We start from the raw sequence: 18,725 nt of genomic DNA, 5'->3' as shown, positions 1-18,725 counted from the left end.
GATTTTCTCATCTGAATGATGGCGCCATTTTTACAGCACGGTGTCCCCGTCACTGCACTGGGGCATTGGGATCCCCATTCAGTCGCCCCCCCCAACCACACACACACACACAAAATCAAATAATGAAATTCCCCAACCTCGATGAGACGCTTCGACGGAATTGAATGCAATTTGGTGGCCAGACCCTTTTTTTCACGTGCAGCTGCTGGCTGGTAGGCTGAGCAGACCACCTCCATTCGAAAATTCTCACCCTTCAATGTGTTCAAGAAGCGTTTGAAGACCCTCGAGTGCTGGGGGAATGTCTGCCTAGCTGATGGCTGCACTGGCTTCTTGTTCGTCACTTGAGGTGATCAGCTTTGGACCCTCGTGCTGTCACACTTGTTCCCAAACAGCCCCCGCTCAGGCTGATGCTACCTGGTTAGGTTGACCCCTCTCTTAAGTCACTTTGGATAAAAGTGGTCATAGCATACCATTTTCTAAGCCCACTTAATCCTGAGAAGGGTCATGGGGGGCACAAGGCAGTAACAATCGGGCACCAGTCCTTCACAGGGATTGGCACTGAGGAGTAAAAGATCGATCGATTGACCACCAGCTCCAATGTTCCCCTCAATTGAGACCACAAACCAAGTTTATCATACGGGACACGTCTGGCTATCCTGCTCCACTCCTCTAAGCGGCTCCAGCACGTTGCTAACCTGTAGGGGGGGGGGTCCTGAATGCAATGGAGACGAATAAGACCCCCTTCAAGTGGTGGTCGACGGCCCGGTCTTAAATGTGACATTAAATATTTGACAGAAATATCGTTACCTGTACACAATCTTGTGGTCGTGAAGAAACTGCAGTCCGAGGACAACGCAAGCCGAGTAGAACCTGCACAGGACACAAAAACAGGGGGGTCTTCCATGAAAATCAGGCAAACGGGAAACCTCAGCAGGGGATGCAGGTTAGCAGAAACGTACTAATGGGGTTGTTAGGCAGGGGAAGAGGGGGTCTCCTGTATGAATCCTGGTGCCTTACGCTACGCCGGAGGTGCACACCATGAAAGTTTAGAGGCCTCGGACACCGGTTAAGGGAGTCAATCGGGGGTCTCGCTGCAGAGCAGAGACGAGAGTAGAAGGGGCAACCCTCTTGGGGTTAAAGTCAAGGGCCATGCCCGCTGTACCACAAGGTCTAAACACTACCGAGATGGGCGATGGACCTGAGTACCCATCATGCCGTGTTATTCAATGAGGACCACCAAAGACGTCAGCGTTAGGAAATGAAGCTGGGAGGCAGTGAGAGTAGAGTAGAGCCTCCAAGGACGTTACAGGTACAGTACGCCACCCTCATGTGTTTTTAAATGACATCTTTAAGGTACCTTTAAAGATCAGCTTACAGTACAATATTGTTATATATTATGGGTGTCCAAGGAGGCAGGACAGCCATCCTGGCTGGCATAATGGAAAGACTGGCAGAATGGACTCGCCAGGAGCAGGTCGTTCCCTCACACAGCAGGCAGGTGGCAGTGGGCCTCGGGGCTAAACCTGATTAGGACACTCGCAAGGTGGCTTGGGAAATGGAGTCCAGAAAGAGGGTAGGCGAGGAAAAAGACAAAGCTGCAACAAAAAAAAAACCAATAAGCCAGGTGGTCCCACCGTTCACCCCCAGACTCACACAGCTCGGGGCTCAGTGAACACATCGGCGTGGATGTGCATCATGAGGTCTCCTCCTGCCGTGTACTCCATCACAAAGCAGACGTGCTCAGGGGTCTGGAAGCAGGCAAACAAGTTTACCAGGAAGGGGTGCTTGGAGCTGTTCACAGTCTCGAAGATGCGCTTCTCACACATCAGGCTAAAAGACAAAAAGAGCGAAGCGGGAGAGACAGATGAGACTCCATTGTAGCAAACGTAACACACAGTAAGGATGAGAGAGAACCGCAGGTCTGCACTGCACTGCACCTCGCCGGGCGTCTCCTCCCCGCTGCGCTTTACAGTCCGGCCGTTCATCCTCATTTCTATTTACTCACCTGACTGTCACGCTCAGGGTCACCTGGAGCCACCACTGGGCACAAGGTGGGACCGGGTGGACCAGAACCCCCTCCTTACTAACTCACCTACAACAAGCCGGTTTGAAGGAAGCATCACCCTAAAGGAGAGTGGAAAACGGACCTCTGAGGGGTGCAACTGGCTAATCTGGGCAAACCAGCCAAACCATGGCCCTTAAACCAGTGAGGGTGATGATGAATTAATATAGCCAGAGTGTCTTTGGGGATGTGGGAGGGAAGCCCACAAAGACAAAGGGGAAAAAAAAAACCCAAAAACACGGAAACTCCACAAAGACCATCCAGCATTCGAACCCAGCACTGTGACGCCTTCAGGCAACAGCAACAGCCACTGGGCCACCCATACGTTTAAAAGCCAAGATGAGCTCTGATACTGGAATCCAAAAATAACTGGAAATCTCATAACCTCTGGATACATAGATATGAAAGACACTATATGAATGACAGACAGATATGAAAGGCACTATATGATAGATAGATAGATATGAAAGATACTATATAAGTGACTTATACATGTGAAAGGCACTATATGATAGATAGATACATGTGAAAGGCACTGTATAATAGATAGATAGATAGATAGATATGAAAGACACTATATAAGTGACAGATAGATGTGAAAGGCACTATATAAATGATAGATGTGAAAGGCACTATATACTAGATAGATAGATAGATAGATAGATAGATAGATAGAAATGAATGGCACAAGATGGCAGCACAATAAAAATGGAACCAAATTGAAGGGGTCTGAATGCTGTCACAAGGTGCCATATAAATGATTGGTAATAAAACGCACCTTTCAACTTCATCCCGAGCCACAATGTCACCTTTCTTCAGAGCTTTAATGGCGTACAGTTCTCCATTTTTTCGGTATTCTGACAACAAGACCTGCCAACAAGCAGTTACAGAAGAAAATGAAAAGAAATGACTTACATCACATGTAAAACAAAAAAAGTGACAAGATTATAAACTTTAATAGTACAGTAAGTGTCTTTCATCTTAGGGTGGGGTGTTTCAAGCCTCAAGGTAAGCCAAAAGGCCCCCCTCCACCACACGAAGGCCATAAACTGGCTAACTGGTAGGGACAGGCCACCACTAAACTCTTAACACAGACACTGGGGGGGTGGGAGGAGTCACACCAGAGCATATTTCATTGGTCAGTGGCCCAGAAAGGCACAGGTAGACTCTTCCTATTGGTCTAAGGTAAGGCTGTTTATGATTGGTTCTGAATCGGAGGCCGTTCTGTACCACAGAACCCCATTGGTTCATGATTTCTGGTGAGAATGATAAAAAGTTAGTCACCCCACCTTTCTCTCTATCAGCATGCGGCCCTGAAATGACAATGACAACCACAAAACACTCTCTCACAATCTCTCCATGATGAAGACTACTCTGTGTTTTCAGCCATATTGAGATGGGCAGGTGGCCTTTATCAATACTCCATACAAATGCCATGTGATAGCAAAGAGAAAGCTGGCCTGAAGATAAGCTGAGAGCCGCCTATGGAAAGACACTATATGAATGACAGACAGACAGATATGAAAGGCACTATATAAATAATATATAGGTAGATGTGAAAGGCACTATATAATAGAATTATCTATATATATATATATATATATATATATAAATGATAGATAGACGCACTGCTGGTTCGGCTCTCATGGTGTATTTGTCACACATTTTATTTTTTTGCCTATTACTTTATAAACAGAAATAATAAAAAAGGATTGGTTATAAAGAATGCAAGACTTGGCACATCAGGCTCATGTGTCTGAACACCAAAGCAGTCGTCTATTTCCGAGTTTTTGCTTCCATTTATCATCAGCCAGCCCAGCATCGATACAAACCCGCTTCGGCATAAAGGGGACATGTCCTCTCATCTCCCGAAAAACGTGCTTACTTTGCCAAAGTGTCCTCGTCCCAGCACTGCGATAAACCTGAAGTCCTGCAGGGTCAGGGGGGTCTTCTTCTGCCTGCAGGGACAAACACAGTGACACCGTAAGGAAGATGAAGGGGTGACCAGGGTGCACTCACATCTGCCCTTCATCACTGCTATAACATCAAAGAGCAGATCTTGGGGGCTTCAGGGGTCCTTATTCAATTTTTGGGACCCTTTTTAAGAAAAATAGTATTTGGTTACAAATATAAAATAAAGTAATCAAGTGAATAAAAGAAAATGACTATTAAGTATGACTTAGTGCCCCTTCTATACGGGGTGGGCAAAAGCAGGTTTACAGTTGTGAGCATGACAGTTTATTCTTGTATTATTATTAATTAATCAGTTGTTCCATTTGAACAAGTGTAACCCTCTTTTTGCCCACCCCTGTACTGTGTAAAGCTGTAATGACACTCTGGGCCAGGGGGTGGCGCTGTCACCTGGTGCTTTTTCTCTTCCTCCCACTCCACAGCCAAATGATTGACAGTTGAACCACCGATGATGTCACTTCCACCCTCCTGAGCCCGCCCCTTCCTGTTCTCTAGCCTGAAAAGCATTCTGAGGCGGTCACCCATGGACTCGCATCTAAAGAGATGCCACCTCTTTTTGTTTTGTTCTTCGTTTATTTTTGTGGCTTTACAAATCATTTTATGGGGATCACCAGGGTGCCCTGACTCTTTATAATCTCATGTGTTGTTATTTAGAAGATAAAGATGGGAAGCGGGAGGAAGTGCTAATGTAGCGGAACACTGAGGGGTACACGTGTGGGATGTGAGGACGTTTTATTTAATGAGGTCTAACACAGCAAAGGGGACAACAGGGTCACCCTAGTGTAGCCCACAGCTGCAGACGCTGATCTAGCTGAGGTCTTCAGGGCACCTTTGGCATGGAACTTCGTACCACGTATGTTGACTTACTGATCATTATACGTAGGAGTTTTGCGTTTCCTACCTGGAATGGCAACATGAAGTGGTAACCCGCAAATGGAAGGAAACTTCTGTTCCCACCCCTTGAGCAGGGGCGATACTTTTACATTGTATGAAAGTGTCATATCTTCAGTGTTGTCCTATGAAAAGATATACTGTAATAAAAGTAAAAGGGTGTGCTCACTTTTGTGAGATACTGTATATATATATATATATATATATATATATATATATATATATATATATATATATATATATATATATATATATATATATGTGTGTTGTGAGGGATTGCCGGCCGTACATCCCGGTGAACAACCCCAAACCGCCAGATGGAGCCATCCCTGCAACATGGAAGGGCCCCGAATTCCAGCAGGGCATCATGGAATTTTTCACCACAGCCTTGCTGGATACCATGGGGGCCACTGGAGGACGCTACTTTCCTTATAGCCCGGAGGTAATTCACAATTGTGGAACCGAAAAAAATGATATCCTCCTGACTACCAGGAAAAAAAATATTGTCCAATCACATTTTTTTTTAAATTCTCTAATCTTTGTAGGGTAATTAGAATACTGAAAACATTTTTTTTCAAAAAAAAGTTTTTATTTTCCAGATATCATGTGTCCACAACAGTGGACATCGGAACGCCATACATGTGAAACTGAATCTTGATGGCAATCAGTTAGTGCCAAAGAAAATACAAAAAAGTCAACATAAGAATGAGTTTAACATCCATAACTGTCAATCATAACTTTTGTTTGTCTGTTTTATTTTGCTTTGTTGTGCTTATTTGGTATGATACTTCAAAAGCAATTCTCCTTCTTGGAAACACAAAGGAATACTTTGCACTTCGTGCACATCACATATGTTTTGCTCTTGCAGCCAGATCTGCGACACCTTGATGCATGTGTTTCGTCCACCATCTCTGGAAGATGGATGGCGCCATAGTGTCTCAGAGCTGCATTTGGCTGCCGTTCCACTTTTGACGTGGGGAGTGTAGTCATCTTCGCTGTCACTTGCGATTCCTGCTTGAGCCCGGGTAATCAACTCCTCACCAAGGAGCAGTTTGAAGTCAAGGAACTTCAGTGGTTTCTTCCCCAGAAACTGGCAGTCACTCTTATACTGAAGCCACGAGTTGGTGATTGCCAAGTCAAAAAAGTGGAATACTGCACGCACTGTCCATTTCCGAGTGCGAGAGGCCATCCTGTAGAAACTCAACATTCGGTCAACCAAGTCCACACCACCCATGTTGGTGTTGTACTCAGCAATTGCCAGTGGCCTTGACACCTGGACAAACCTTTTGTCTTTCTTGGACCATCTTCTGCGTGTGTCCTGAGGTTCAATGCCATAGGCAGAGGATGCCATGACAACTGGCTTGTTGTCCAACCACTTTATGACAGCAAGTTCAGGAGGGTTTCGTCTAACTACCATCTCTGATGTCCCTCTTTCTTTCCTTTTGAAGGGCTTATCCCTATGATCTTGCACTCCTTTGGAACCCTGTTATTCATGAGGGTTCCAGTTCCTGTCAGCCCTTTTGTCATCAGGGTGTCGAGGAGGTTGACCGTTGTAAAGAACCTGTCAAAGAACAGGTGGGTTCCTTGGGGAACAGACTCTGCCAAATGAAGAACAGCTTGTTCTCCAATGCCTTTTCCTCCTGTATCTCTGAAAGTAGTCTTGCCTTGGTAGACTACAAAATCCAAGACCAGACCATTTGGTGCAGCCAAGACAAACACCTTCAGTCCAGTTGGGTATGGTTTGCCCGGTACATACTGGCGCACTGGGCAGCGACCAGTAAATGGAACCATTTGCTCATCAATGCACAATTTTCCTGTTCTAGGCAGATTTAGACATCCTTGCCTTACTTTGGTCAAGAGGGCCTGATTCTCCACAAGAGATCACTTCTTTTTTCATCGTCTGGAACATCAAGGTCGTTGACGATCTTAATGGAATTTCTCAGCTTGTAAAACCGATTTCTGGTCATGGATTCAGAACAAAGTGGAGGAAATAACTACAAATGTCCACTACAGAGGACATTTTTTTAACACTTAAATACTACACTAAAATACAGTTAAAATTATTCAGACAATGTTTAAATGTGTTGTTAAAAGACTTACATTAAATATGCCACCAACATTTCAAGCCAGAATTTGCTCAATAAAAAGTACAATGCACTTACTTTTCCTCTTCCCATAAAATGTGCCTGCAGTGATGGACGCCATTTTCCTTAATGAAAAAGAGAAAGGTACCAAAGCCCCACCCCTTCACATTTGGCATCATTGAAAAGCCCTAAATGTCCTCAGTAGATGGCAAAAGGAGTTAATTCAGTAGTATGCAGTGGGTTGGAGATATTCAGGTTTACATATGTCCTCCAGAGAGGACAAATTTGAACTACTGGTAGTCAGGAGGATATACTTCTGGGCTAAAGAAAAAGAGAAGTTTTTACCCGACCCGGAAGTGTTGGATAATCACATGGACTGAGGGCTCAGAAACATTTCCGGGTCAAGGAGTATAAAGAACTGTGGGAAATCCCAGACGGACAAGCTGAGTTGGGAGGCAGGGTGGCAAAGCGTCTGGGAGTTTGGAGAATTGTTTATTGTGTATTGGGTTATTGGAGAATTGTGGAGAGGAGCGTGTTTTGTGCACATTATTATTATAATAAATAATTATTTGGACTTTTACCTGGTGTCTGACGTGTGGTCTGAGGGTACAAGGGAGAGAGAAATCCCTAATCTGTCACTATATATATATATATATATATATTGTGGTCTATGGCCGGCTTGCAATACCCCCAGGCCACCAGAGGGAGCCCTTGCTGCGACATGGAGATGCCACAAATTCCAGCAGGGCATCACGGACTATGGAGTTTTCATCCACAGCCCTGCTGGATAACATCGGGACCACCAGGGGTTATGGCAGGGAGACCCCAGGACTGTTATTTGCCTTACGCCCCGGAAGTACGTCCGAGTCACATGGACAAGGGGAATGATGTGCTTCTGGGGTGAAGAAAAAGAAGAGTTTTGGTCTGACCTGGAAGTGCTAAGAAGTCACATGGACTGAGGGTTCAGAAGCACTTCCGGGTCACGGACTATAAAAGGACTGTGGCAGCTCCCAGACGGCGAGCTGAGCTGGGTGGAAGGGTGGCAACACGTCTAGGAGTGGAGGATTGTTTATTGTATTTGTGATTGGTTATTTGATGAGTACAGTGGTGGAGAGGGTGCTTTGTGCACTGTTGTGTATAAATAAAGTCAATATTTGGACTTTTACTTGGTGTCTGACGTTTGGTCGGAGGGTTCAAGGGAGCGACAGTGCCCCCTGTCACAATATATATATATATATATATATATATATATATATATATATATATATATATATAGATAGATAGATAGATAGATATAGATATATGTAATATATGTAATGTGACAGGAGGCCTCGGCCATTACCCAGCTAAGATGCCAGGACCAGGGAAGACAGCATCTGCAAGGCACTACCTCCCCTGTGGCGCTAGAGGGCAGCCCTCCTGGGCGGCTGTGGCACCACAGATTGCTGCAGGGCACACTGGGACTTGGTATTTGGCTGTTGGGTTCCGTGGGGGGCCACCAGGGGGCGCTGCAGAGCCCTACAGTGGACTTCCACCACACCTAGGAGTGACTCCAGGTAATACTGATGAGCCACCAGGAGCAGAATAAAAGGAGCCGCCTCACTCCATTCGAGGAGTCGGGAGGAAGAGGACGAAGCTTGTGAGGAAGAGGAGTGGAGGCAGAGAGAGAGAAATAAAAAAGACTGTGCTGTCATTCTCAATGCTATTTGTATTCTGTGAAGAGGAACAAAGGTTTGCTGTGTGACAATAATTGGTGTCCTGCACGTCTGTGTCGGGGTTAGCGTGGTGGTCCGCACCCTGGTGGTCCACAGTATGTATATAGGTATGCCCTCTGTATTTCCTTTACCCTTTTCTGCACAGCTCATTCTAAAGGTGGGTGGCATCACGGGGTATCGTCACAGAAGCCGCTATTTGCCAACTTGTTTGGTTTGATTTTTCTAAATACGTTCACAATTCTTTTTGGGTTTCTCATAATATCCATTCTGTTTGTTTAATTGGCTTGATGTGGTCTGGTGGTCATTGTTTTCTGTTTAAAAAGGAGACCTCCATCCAAAGGGATCAAATCAGGGCTAAGGTTTCCGTCACCAGGGGTTAAGGAGGTTCTCGTGTGTGTCGGGGGTCCTCGTGTTCGCTACGCCTGCCCGCTGCTCATTACACCTAAGCAGCTGTTCTCTCCGTCTTTTTTTTTTTTGTCAGTTGACCATTCGAAGGGGTCGGCGGTAGATAAACAGGCTGGTGGTCAGCGTCTATGCTGCAGTCCAACCCATGTGCCACTTCAGGTCCTCTCGACTGGCATTAACAAACAAGCAGGATGCTTAACCCACGTTTTTCATAGCACTTATCAGGACCACTGACTTGTACCCTCTGAGGTTGGGGAGAGAAACCCAAAGCGTCTGCGAGCGAAAAGAAGGAGCCTGTGAGTGTGTCAGGATGGGCGATGGAGGGAGTGGAAAAGAGGCCTGGCAGCTCAAATATTTTTACAGTTTGCAAATTTCACATTGCCAGGTGGGCACCTTAGGGGCGCTGAAGCTTAAGCTTCACGGCAGATCCGTCTCCGACAGGGAGACTCCATGAATTTTAAGATCCGAGCCAGCAATTCCAAATTAATCAGGGCATCTGTGCCTCGTCTGTGCCTCATTAGAGCAGATTCGTCAACTTCATTAATAAGATGAATGTAACGAGGGTCCAAAAAAAAAAAAAAAAAATGAGTTGTACGAACAGGGGCCGCCAAGGTTACAGTGAAGGACGCTTCTCAGAATTGCAGAACGCGACTACAAATTACAATTCACGCAGTCTGAATGAACAGGTGGAATGTCTCAGGAAGCTCCAGTGCATCGGGATACAGACGAGAGATTCAAGGCCGCAATCGAAAAACACGCAGCAGAGGAACAATGGCACAAAATTAAACGAGTGAGACGCAGAAAAATGTAGAAAAGGCGAATGGAGGAGTCTTTATAGAATCAATTATGTGCAGAAACATCACCGTAAGAAGAGGAGGAACAAAGTGAGAGGCAGCGACGCCTAAACCAGTGACGGGAATGAGCTCCTCTGAGAACACGCCGTCCATATCATTACAGTCAGTGCGGAGAGGGTCCACCGCAGGCCCAGTCACACACACATATACATACAGGGTCCAATTTACACTGCCATTCAGTTCAACCCCCTGGCATGTCCTTGGGATCGATTAGCACTGGAATACCTGAAGGAAAACAGAAAGAAAACTGCAGACTCCATGCAAAGAGCGAGACGTACAACACGTGCATCAGGAGAGAACCACGGGTGACTGTGCTGAAAAGAGGGCGGGGACAATTAGACGGCTCACTGAGCGTCACATTTCTCATCCAATCCAACGCCTCATCTGTGATGCATCATCTGCTGGCATAACAAATGGAATGCATTTTATTACTAAATATTTGTGATGCTCCATCTGTTGGAATGACAATCTCAATGCATATATATATATATATATATGTCTGTTATATGCCATGTGGCATGGAATTTGTAAAAGCAGTGTTAATGTTTGTGATATGCCATCTGTTGGAATGACGAATGTAATGTAAATGTCTGTGTTATATGCCATTTGGCATGGGATTTGTTAACATAGTGTTAATGTTTGAGATGCACCATCTATTGAAATTAGAAATACAATGCATTTTATTACTAAATATTTGTGATGCTCCATCTGTTGGAATGACAACTGCAATGCATATATATATATATATATATATATATATATATATATATATATATATATATTTATATATGTCTGTTATATGCCATGTGGCTATGAATTTGTAAAAGCAGTGTTAATGTTTGTGATATGCCATCTGTTGGAATGACAAATGCAATGTAAATGTCTCCGTTATATGCCATTTGGAATAGGATTTGAAAAAGCAGTGTTAATATTTGTGATGCACCATCTGTTGGAATTACAAATGTAATGCATAAGTCTGTGTTATATGCCATTTGGCATGGGATTTGTTAACATAGTGTTAATGTTTGCGATGCACCATCTATTGAAATTAGAAATACAATGCGTTTTATTACTGAAATGTTTGTGATGTGCCATCGGTTGGAATAATATAGGGTGGTCCAGATCTAATTATGCAACTTTTAAGGCAATGCAGGAAAACAATGCAAGACAAAAGAATTGTTCGAAATATCTTGTAATAAACGAAAATGGACTTACATTGAATTAATTCACTGATTTTCCATGTAATGTTCCACTTGTCCTCCATTCAGTTGTGAATTATCTGTGTAATAAACTTGTTATAGTGTAATGAAAACTGCATAATTAGATCTGGACCACCCTGTATTTATTTGGGCATTTTAGGGTGGTGCTTCATGCCCAATTGTAAAGCACCAGTGCATGCAAGACCTTTTGTAGAAAAAAATTGCATTATTAGATCTGGAGCACCCTGTATTAATCATAATAATTCTTTACGTGTATATAGCATTTTTCCCACTACTCACAGCACTTTGTAAACTCCACGTAGGGAGGACCTGGGATGCGAACCCACGATCAATTTGGAATGACAAATGCAATGCATTTTATTGCTGCAAAGGTTTGTGATGCGCCATCTGTTGGAATGACAGAGACCTAGCAGCGGGACAGACACCCAGACCCCGTTCCTTTGTATTAAGGTGTGTCATGGAGGGTGAGACTTAAAGGTCTTTGCAATGCAACATTTAGCACGTTCAGCAACTGAAACACGAACAGACTCGGCATTCCTCGTCTTGAGCACCCGGGCACCAGAAAGGCACACAGCGGAGTGAGTGGCGGCCTGGAGTGCAGGTCCGTTTGGTGTGTTTAAGTAATCCCGTATGGGTGTTGTAGATGCATTACAGGTGTGTGAAGTGTCCCTTTGGTTGCACTCTTCTCTTTGACCGGGCCACTTTGCGTGCACAGAATATGACGGTTTAGTGACGGCTGCGTCACTGCACGAGTCTTAAGCATGGCACGCTATGCAGAAGCACCACGATCAAAAATATTAACAACAGTGAAGTATCTGAAATACAAACATACACGTAGTGTGTGAAGGATGGCCGGCCATTTATCCCGGCCAATACCCCCAAGCCGCCAGGTGGAGCCCTCCTTGCAGCGTGGAGGTCCCCAGAAGACCAGCAGGGCATAATGGACATTGGAGTTTTTATGCAAAGCCCTGCTGGATGCCGTGGGGGCCACAGGAGGGAGCTGCAGGGAGGACCGAGGGCTTCTTCGTGCCCTGTGACCCGGAGGTTCGTCACAGGAAGAGCGACGGACTTCCGGGTTGAAGAAAAGGACTATTTACCCTGACCCGGAAGGAATAAGGACTTGTGGACTGTTGGGCAGAAACACTTCCGGGTCAGGAGGTATAAAAGGACTGTGGGAGCTCCCAGACGGTGAGCTGAGCTGGGTGGAAGGGTGGCAACGCGTCTGGGAGCTGGAGGATTGTATTATTGTGGTTTATTGTTTGTTAATGAGTATTGTGGTGGAGAGTGTGCTTTGTGCACCTTGGCGACAAAATAAAGTCAACTTGAGGACTTTCACCTGGTGTCTGGAGTCGTGGACAGGGGTTCAAGGGAGCGAGAGCGCCCCCTATCGTTCACAAGTGGTACTTAGAACTTTTAACATATGTCTAGATATGGTGGGGTCTGGTGGCCCGTTAAGACCAGAGACCCCCCCCCAGTGCCACAATGTGGCAGACAAGTCCTCCGAGGGTTGACCAGGGAGTACATTCATTAGGCCAATCACATGCCTGCTTTTCTTTCTGTCCCTTTTCCTCCAGGACGACCCGACGAGGAGGACCATCTGTGCCCGAACTGAAGACGGGGCGAATGATGAAGTCGCTGCGTGTCGTGGAGTGGGAGCCCCCGCCTCAGTAAATACGCTTGCCATCCCTGCTTTGAGTTGACTAAAGCTGCTGTTCCTGAAGCCCTGAGATTCGTCATTTGGGTAAGGGCAGTGCCCCCCGCGTCACCACATATTCAGGTATTTACTTCTGCAGCTACAGAAGAACAAAAAAAAGAGAGACGCGCGCCCACTTTTATGTTCCCTTGTCTCGAATTTCACAGGAGATGACCACCACCATAACTACGCCGCGGCCGTTTCTTCCATTTTTTGGTTTTCATTTCCAGTAACACTTTGAGGGTATCATAACAATACGTGACGTGAATTATTCTAAAGCGGTGGTCCTTCAAACGTTTTTCTCTCGCGACTCAATTTTGAATGATTTTTTTTGTCTTAGAGACCCATAGTCACCACCAACCGTCAAGACCCGGTTACCCCCTTGAATTGGCGACACGGGTCATAGTGGAGTTTTGCGACCCAAAAATCAGACAACACCGATCTCCATTCACAGTTTAAGAATCTATGATCTCAAGTATTAGAAAATGAAAAGTACACTGGCATGGAGACGAGTGTGCGTGGGCATCACCTCTAGGGTGGGCTCCTGCTGGTTACACTGAACTGGATCAAACTGGTTTGAGAATGGTATTATTATTATTATTGTTTGATATTGTGAGATGTTATTTGTATTGTTCTCTGTATTCAGATTAGTATTGAAGGGGGCTTACCTAGGACCCTCAGAGGAGGCCTTAGAAGTCCGACTCCGGGTGGGCTCCGCCGGTGACGTAGGTTCAGTCACAGTCACTTTCTCACTCTGAAAGAGGGACATAAACCGGAGAGTCCGTTAAGTGCTGGCCGCTTCAGCCTGACAGATTAACAACTCTGACACGATGGCAGACGCCACCTAATTACACACCAGCAGTAATGAAGCCCGTGTCCCACCTACACCGGGACCACTCATAAAGAGGCAGGGAAAATGAACTCAATCAGCAAACCATGGAATCGGAATGAACGCTCAATGCAAAAGGTGAAGTTGCCCACGTAGCCCACCTTACCATTTCTTTGTACCACCGACTCACATGTGTCACTTCACAGCCCACCCCTCTTACCGTCGGGGACCGCTCGGGAGTGTCTTCTCCACGGGAACTTCCCGATTCCGATCTCTTCTTGGGTGGTGCAGAGTCGGCATCGAGGTTCAGTTTCTCCACTGAAATGTCACTGGAATGACAGCACAACACTTTTATGTAATACAAACCAAAAATAAAAATCAATACATAAAATAATCAATCAATCAATAAATCAATTACATCAATAATCAATTAATAATAAATAAACAATCAATAAATCAATCACTCAATGAACACATCAATAATCAATCAATAAATAAATAATAAATAAATCATCAATCAATAAATAAATAAATCTATAATCAATTAACACATTAATAATCAATCAATAAATAAATCTATAATCAATTAACACATCAATAATCAATCAATCAATCAATAAATCAATCAAAGCCCACCCAGCATTAAGTGCTCTTCACAAAACGTTCACGGCCACCATAAGTGTGAAGGAGGCCCTCTGGTTCTGGGAAGTGACTTCCCAGAGCTCTTGGTGTGGGGCCTGGGTGGGGGCTGGGTTTTGGGGGTCTTCCCTTAGCTGTATTCTCCGGATAGTCTTCCAGTATGAATTCTTTGGAATTTGAGTCGTTTCCAACATCACGTGAGGCTGACAAACAGAAACAGCAGCAGCAAACCTTCCAAGCTGAGGAGTTTGTAGTCTTCCTCAGTCCTGATCACCGATGACACAACAGCAGCCACCATCAACCATCAGGGTGTGCCTGGCGTGGGCTTTAATCTGCGGTGATTTGCTTTCATTCCATTTCAGTTATTAGGGACCCCCCCTGCCTATTCTTGCTGTGATCTCCCCAGCCAATCACGTGGCAGCAGTGCAATGCGTCACATCCTGCGGGTCAGGAGCTTCACTTCATGTTCACACCAAACGACAGAATGGGGACAAAAGCGTCAGCTGAGCGATGTCAGCCATGGCAGGAGTGTTGGCACTGCTGACCTCCCGGGATTTTCACACAGAGTTGAGTCACATAATTAAAGATGTGAGGTGACCGGCCCTGCTGTGGACGGACGAATGTCCCAAGATCACCAGATCTGAATCCAATGGGTGGGAGAACGGGAGATTTGTAGCACAATGTGAAGCAATCGTGCTCTTTCAATCATCAACTGCCCACATTTGGTGAGACTGTGCCCACTGCAGCCTCGGTTTTATGTCCTTGGTTGACAGGAGTGGAGCTCAATGTGGTCTTCTGCTGTGGTGGCCCACTCGCCTCTAAGTCTGACGTGTTGTGCGTTCCGAGATGCTTTCCTGATTGGCACAGTGGCACCGAGTGCTTATCCGAGCCACAGTGCCCACTCTCTCCTCCGACCCCTCACATCAGCACCCTCAGTTCTCTAATGGCATGGACTCCACAAGATGTTGGGAACGTCCCTTTGAGATTCAGGTCCACGTTGGCACGGTTCCTTCACTTTGTGCTACAAATCTCCCGTTCTTCATGCCATCAGAGTGTCAACTGTAGCCTCAGTTTCCTGTTCTTAGCTGACAGGAGTGACCCCCCGGTGTGGTGGTCTGCTGTTGTAGCCCACCTGCTTCAAGATTTGACGTGGTGTGTGTTCAGAGGTGCCCTTCTGCACACCTCGAGTGCTTATTTGAGTTCCTGTTGTCTTTCTATCAGCTCAGACCAGTCTGGCCATTGTCCTCTGACCTCTGGCGTCAACAGAGAACTGCCACCCACTGGATATTTTCCTTTTTTCGGACCACTCTCTGTAAACCCTAGAGATGGTTGTGCGTGAAAATCCCAGTCGATCAGCAGTTTCTGACATCCTCAGACCAGCCCGCCTGGCACCACCAACAGTGATGCCACATTCAGAGTCACTCCAGCCGCCCTTCTTCCTCATTCTGATGCTCAGTTGGAACTTCAGCAGGTCTACAGTCCGAGATGCACGGAGTTGCTGCGCTGTGATTGGCTGATTAGATGTTTGTGTTAACGAGGTGTGCCTAATAAAGTGGCCGCTCTGTGAATACGCCACAGATACACGTGTGGCCTTCTCTCCTGCCTGTCCGGCTACTCTGTCTTGTTGCCCGAAGTCAGGGTACCATGAGGGCTACAGCCAGGCTTTGCTGAGGGGTCTATTGTACTTTAAGAGTATAAAGGGGTTCACCCCAGGACCCTCACACCACAAAACGGCATTCACGGTTAAGCGCACTCTTACCCAGAGCTGAGAGACGAAACTTGCCGGATTCCATCACTACTTGTCCCGTATATCTGAGCCGAGGGGCTGTAGGTGCCGGTGGAGCTGCTGGTGGGAATGGCCCCGTAATAATCGCACCCAGGTAGCGATGTCGATGTTCATCTGCCGGGCTCGAAGAAAAGCCTTCCCTGAAAATAAGAAGCGACACGCAATCACAATATAGAGGTTAGGAGCACACGCCGATAACAGCTGCACCACCCACCACAGCATCCCGGATTAGGACCCCGAGCGCAGCCGTGCAGTGGGTGACACCTCAGTGCCACACTGGGACACTCCAGCCATCGACCCCCTAAGGATTCAGATTAACGTCACACCCAGGATGGAGCGATGGCAGGTTAAGGGGCTCGCTCAGGGGGCCAGCGGAGTAGAATCACTTCTGGTGTTTACGGGATTTGGAAGCCACGGAAAGGAATGGCGTAGGTCGGCTCACCAAAGTCGAAACACAAGATGCGTGAGAATGAGGGCTTTGAGCCGTCGGTTTGCCGAGTGCTGCGTTTAATGCAACAGGCGGAATGTCAGAGACACGGTTATGGTGGGGGTCTTATTTATCAAACCTAATTCTCCTTCATGCCCATGAGGTGGTCTGTCTGACTTTATGATGGCACAACAGATGATCTCGACTTCCTCTCGTCACTTTCAGGATTGGGGGGGGCGGATTACAGCACCATGGAACTGATGCCGGATGACGCTGAGGTCCAATACAATACAATATAATTGATTTGTGGAGCCCAAACTCACACAAGGAGGGCCGCAGTGGGCTTTAACAGGCCCTGCCTTTGACAGCCCCCCAGCCAGCCTTGACTCTCTAAGAAGACAAGGAAAAACTCCCCCCAAAAAAATTGTTAGGGAAAAAATGGAAGAAACCTCAGGAAATGAAGTTGAAAGAGAGACCCCTGTCCAGGTAGGGTGGGCGTGCAGTGGGGGGTCAAAAAAAAGGGGGCCAATACAAAACAATACATGGAACAAAACACAAGTCATCCTCAATATAATATTATATAATTCATCATGTGGGGTGGTCCCCCTTGGACAATCACTGCCAACACTCATCATGTGGGGTGGTCCCCCTTGGACAATCACTGCCAACACTCATCATGTGGGGTGGCCCCCCTTGGACAATCACTGCCAACACTCATCATGTGGGGTGGTCCCCCTTTGGACAATCACTGCCGGCTGTCATAATGAGGGGTGGTCCCCCTTGGACATTCTCTACAGACTGGATTAAACATGCTTTGGCAGTGATGTGGGGGGGGGTTTGGGGGGTTCAGGGGTAGTGCTGCTGCCCCACAGAAGGAAGCCCAGGGTCCGCGTTTCGGGTCCTGAGTTTGCTTGTTCTTCCTGCGGTCTGAGCCTCGCTGCTGGGTGGACTGGTGCCACTTTGTTTGCCATGTGTGTGTGTGGTCACCCGTGATGGACTGGCACGTCCTGTCCAGGGGTTTATTCCTGCCTTGCTCCCCCATGCTTGCTCAGTTATACTCCAAACCCGATGTGACAATGTCTGTGATATTACCTGATTTTCTTATTTTATCCGCTACAGGAGGGCAGACTTCATTTACATGTTTTTGTACAAGCAAAAAGAAATGCAGTCCCCAACCTGAAGACCCTCCGATAAAACCGCATTTCTACTTTCAATTCCCCCAGGAAATGACGAACTCAGAGGAAGATGAACTCATTCCTAAAACATGTACGCCTCTGCCGAGTCACAATCTGCTAAACTCCAACCGTGAGCCGTTAGTAGCCAAGGAATAACAAATCTCCTCATTGCCAATAGTCACTCGGCCGCCGGGGGTCTTAAACGAGATTTCCAGAGCAGATTTTCCACACAGGGAGGAAGCCCTCTGATGACATCTGTCGCTATAGCAATATGAAAATCCATTAGGGGGCTTTGGTACACAATGGAAAAGAAGTCGGAGTCACGGAATAAAAGAATTACGGCATTGAAATCAACGAGGCCTTTAAGGCAGGCTGGCCGTTTATTTTTTCGGCCCCTGAGTCCAAAGAATGGTTATTTTTGTGACGCGTACAAAGGAGAGGGACTGTGGGGGTGTAGCGTCGCAATCAGGGGGATCATTGGGATTTAAGACAAGCGGAGAGCCCTACTGAGGGGTACCAGTCACCTCCACCCAATCAGTCCACTGTCTTATCCATGATGCCCATCCCACTGTAAAGTGTGAAAACACCTGGCACATGCCCACCCAGGATCAGCTACCCTCACTTGCACAGCTTTGAGATGTGGAAGCAAAATGGAGTGCCAGGAGGAAAAAAAAAAAAAAAACGCAAACACACCACACCAGCATCTGGACCCCCTTTAGAGAGATGAGGTGGGGTGAGGTATTGCCCCCCCAAACCACCCCTTAAGTGTTTGATGCAAGAAATAACTTCAATGCAAGTCCTGCTTCAGTGCCATTCACCTTCTCTGATAGATAGATTAGATAGATAGATAGATAGATAGATAGATAGATAGATAGATAGATAGATAGATAGATAGATAGATAGATAGATAGATAGATAGATAGATAGATAGATAGATAGATAGATAGATAGGAAAGGCACTATATATAGATAGA

General features: G+C 46.2%; 1 protein-coding gene across 1 annotated transcript in view; it reads right to left on the bottom strand.

The window, feature by feature from the left end:
* The window catches only part of pkn1a (protein kinase N1a), an 81,916-nt gene that overhangs the window by 23,437 nt on the left and 39,754 nt on the right, over nt 1-18,725 (bottom strand). The window contains 8 exon segments of the mRNA XM_039770441.1: nt 808-870; nt 1,654-1,830; nt 2,841-2,932; nt 3,948-4,020; nt 13,564-13,649; nt 13,945-14,053; nt 16,123-16,232; nt 16,234-16,289. Coding sequence (XP_039626375.1) covers nt 808-870; nt 1,654-1,830; nt 2,841-2,932; nt 3,948-4,020; nt 13,564-13,649; nt 13,945-14,053; nt 16,123-16,232; nt 16,234-16,289 — 766 coding nt within the window.

Source organism: Polypterus senegalus, chromosome 12 (assembly GCF_016835505.1).
Source record: "Polypterus senegalus isolate Bchr_013 chromosome 12, ASM1683550v1, whole genome shotgun sequence".
Lineage (NCBI taxonomy): Eukaryota > Metazoa > Chordata > Cladistia > Polypteriformes > Polypteridae > Polypterus > Polypterus senegalus.
This window is presented reverse-complemented; position numbering and strand designations above follow the sequence as displayed.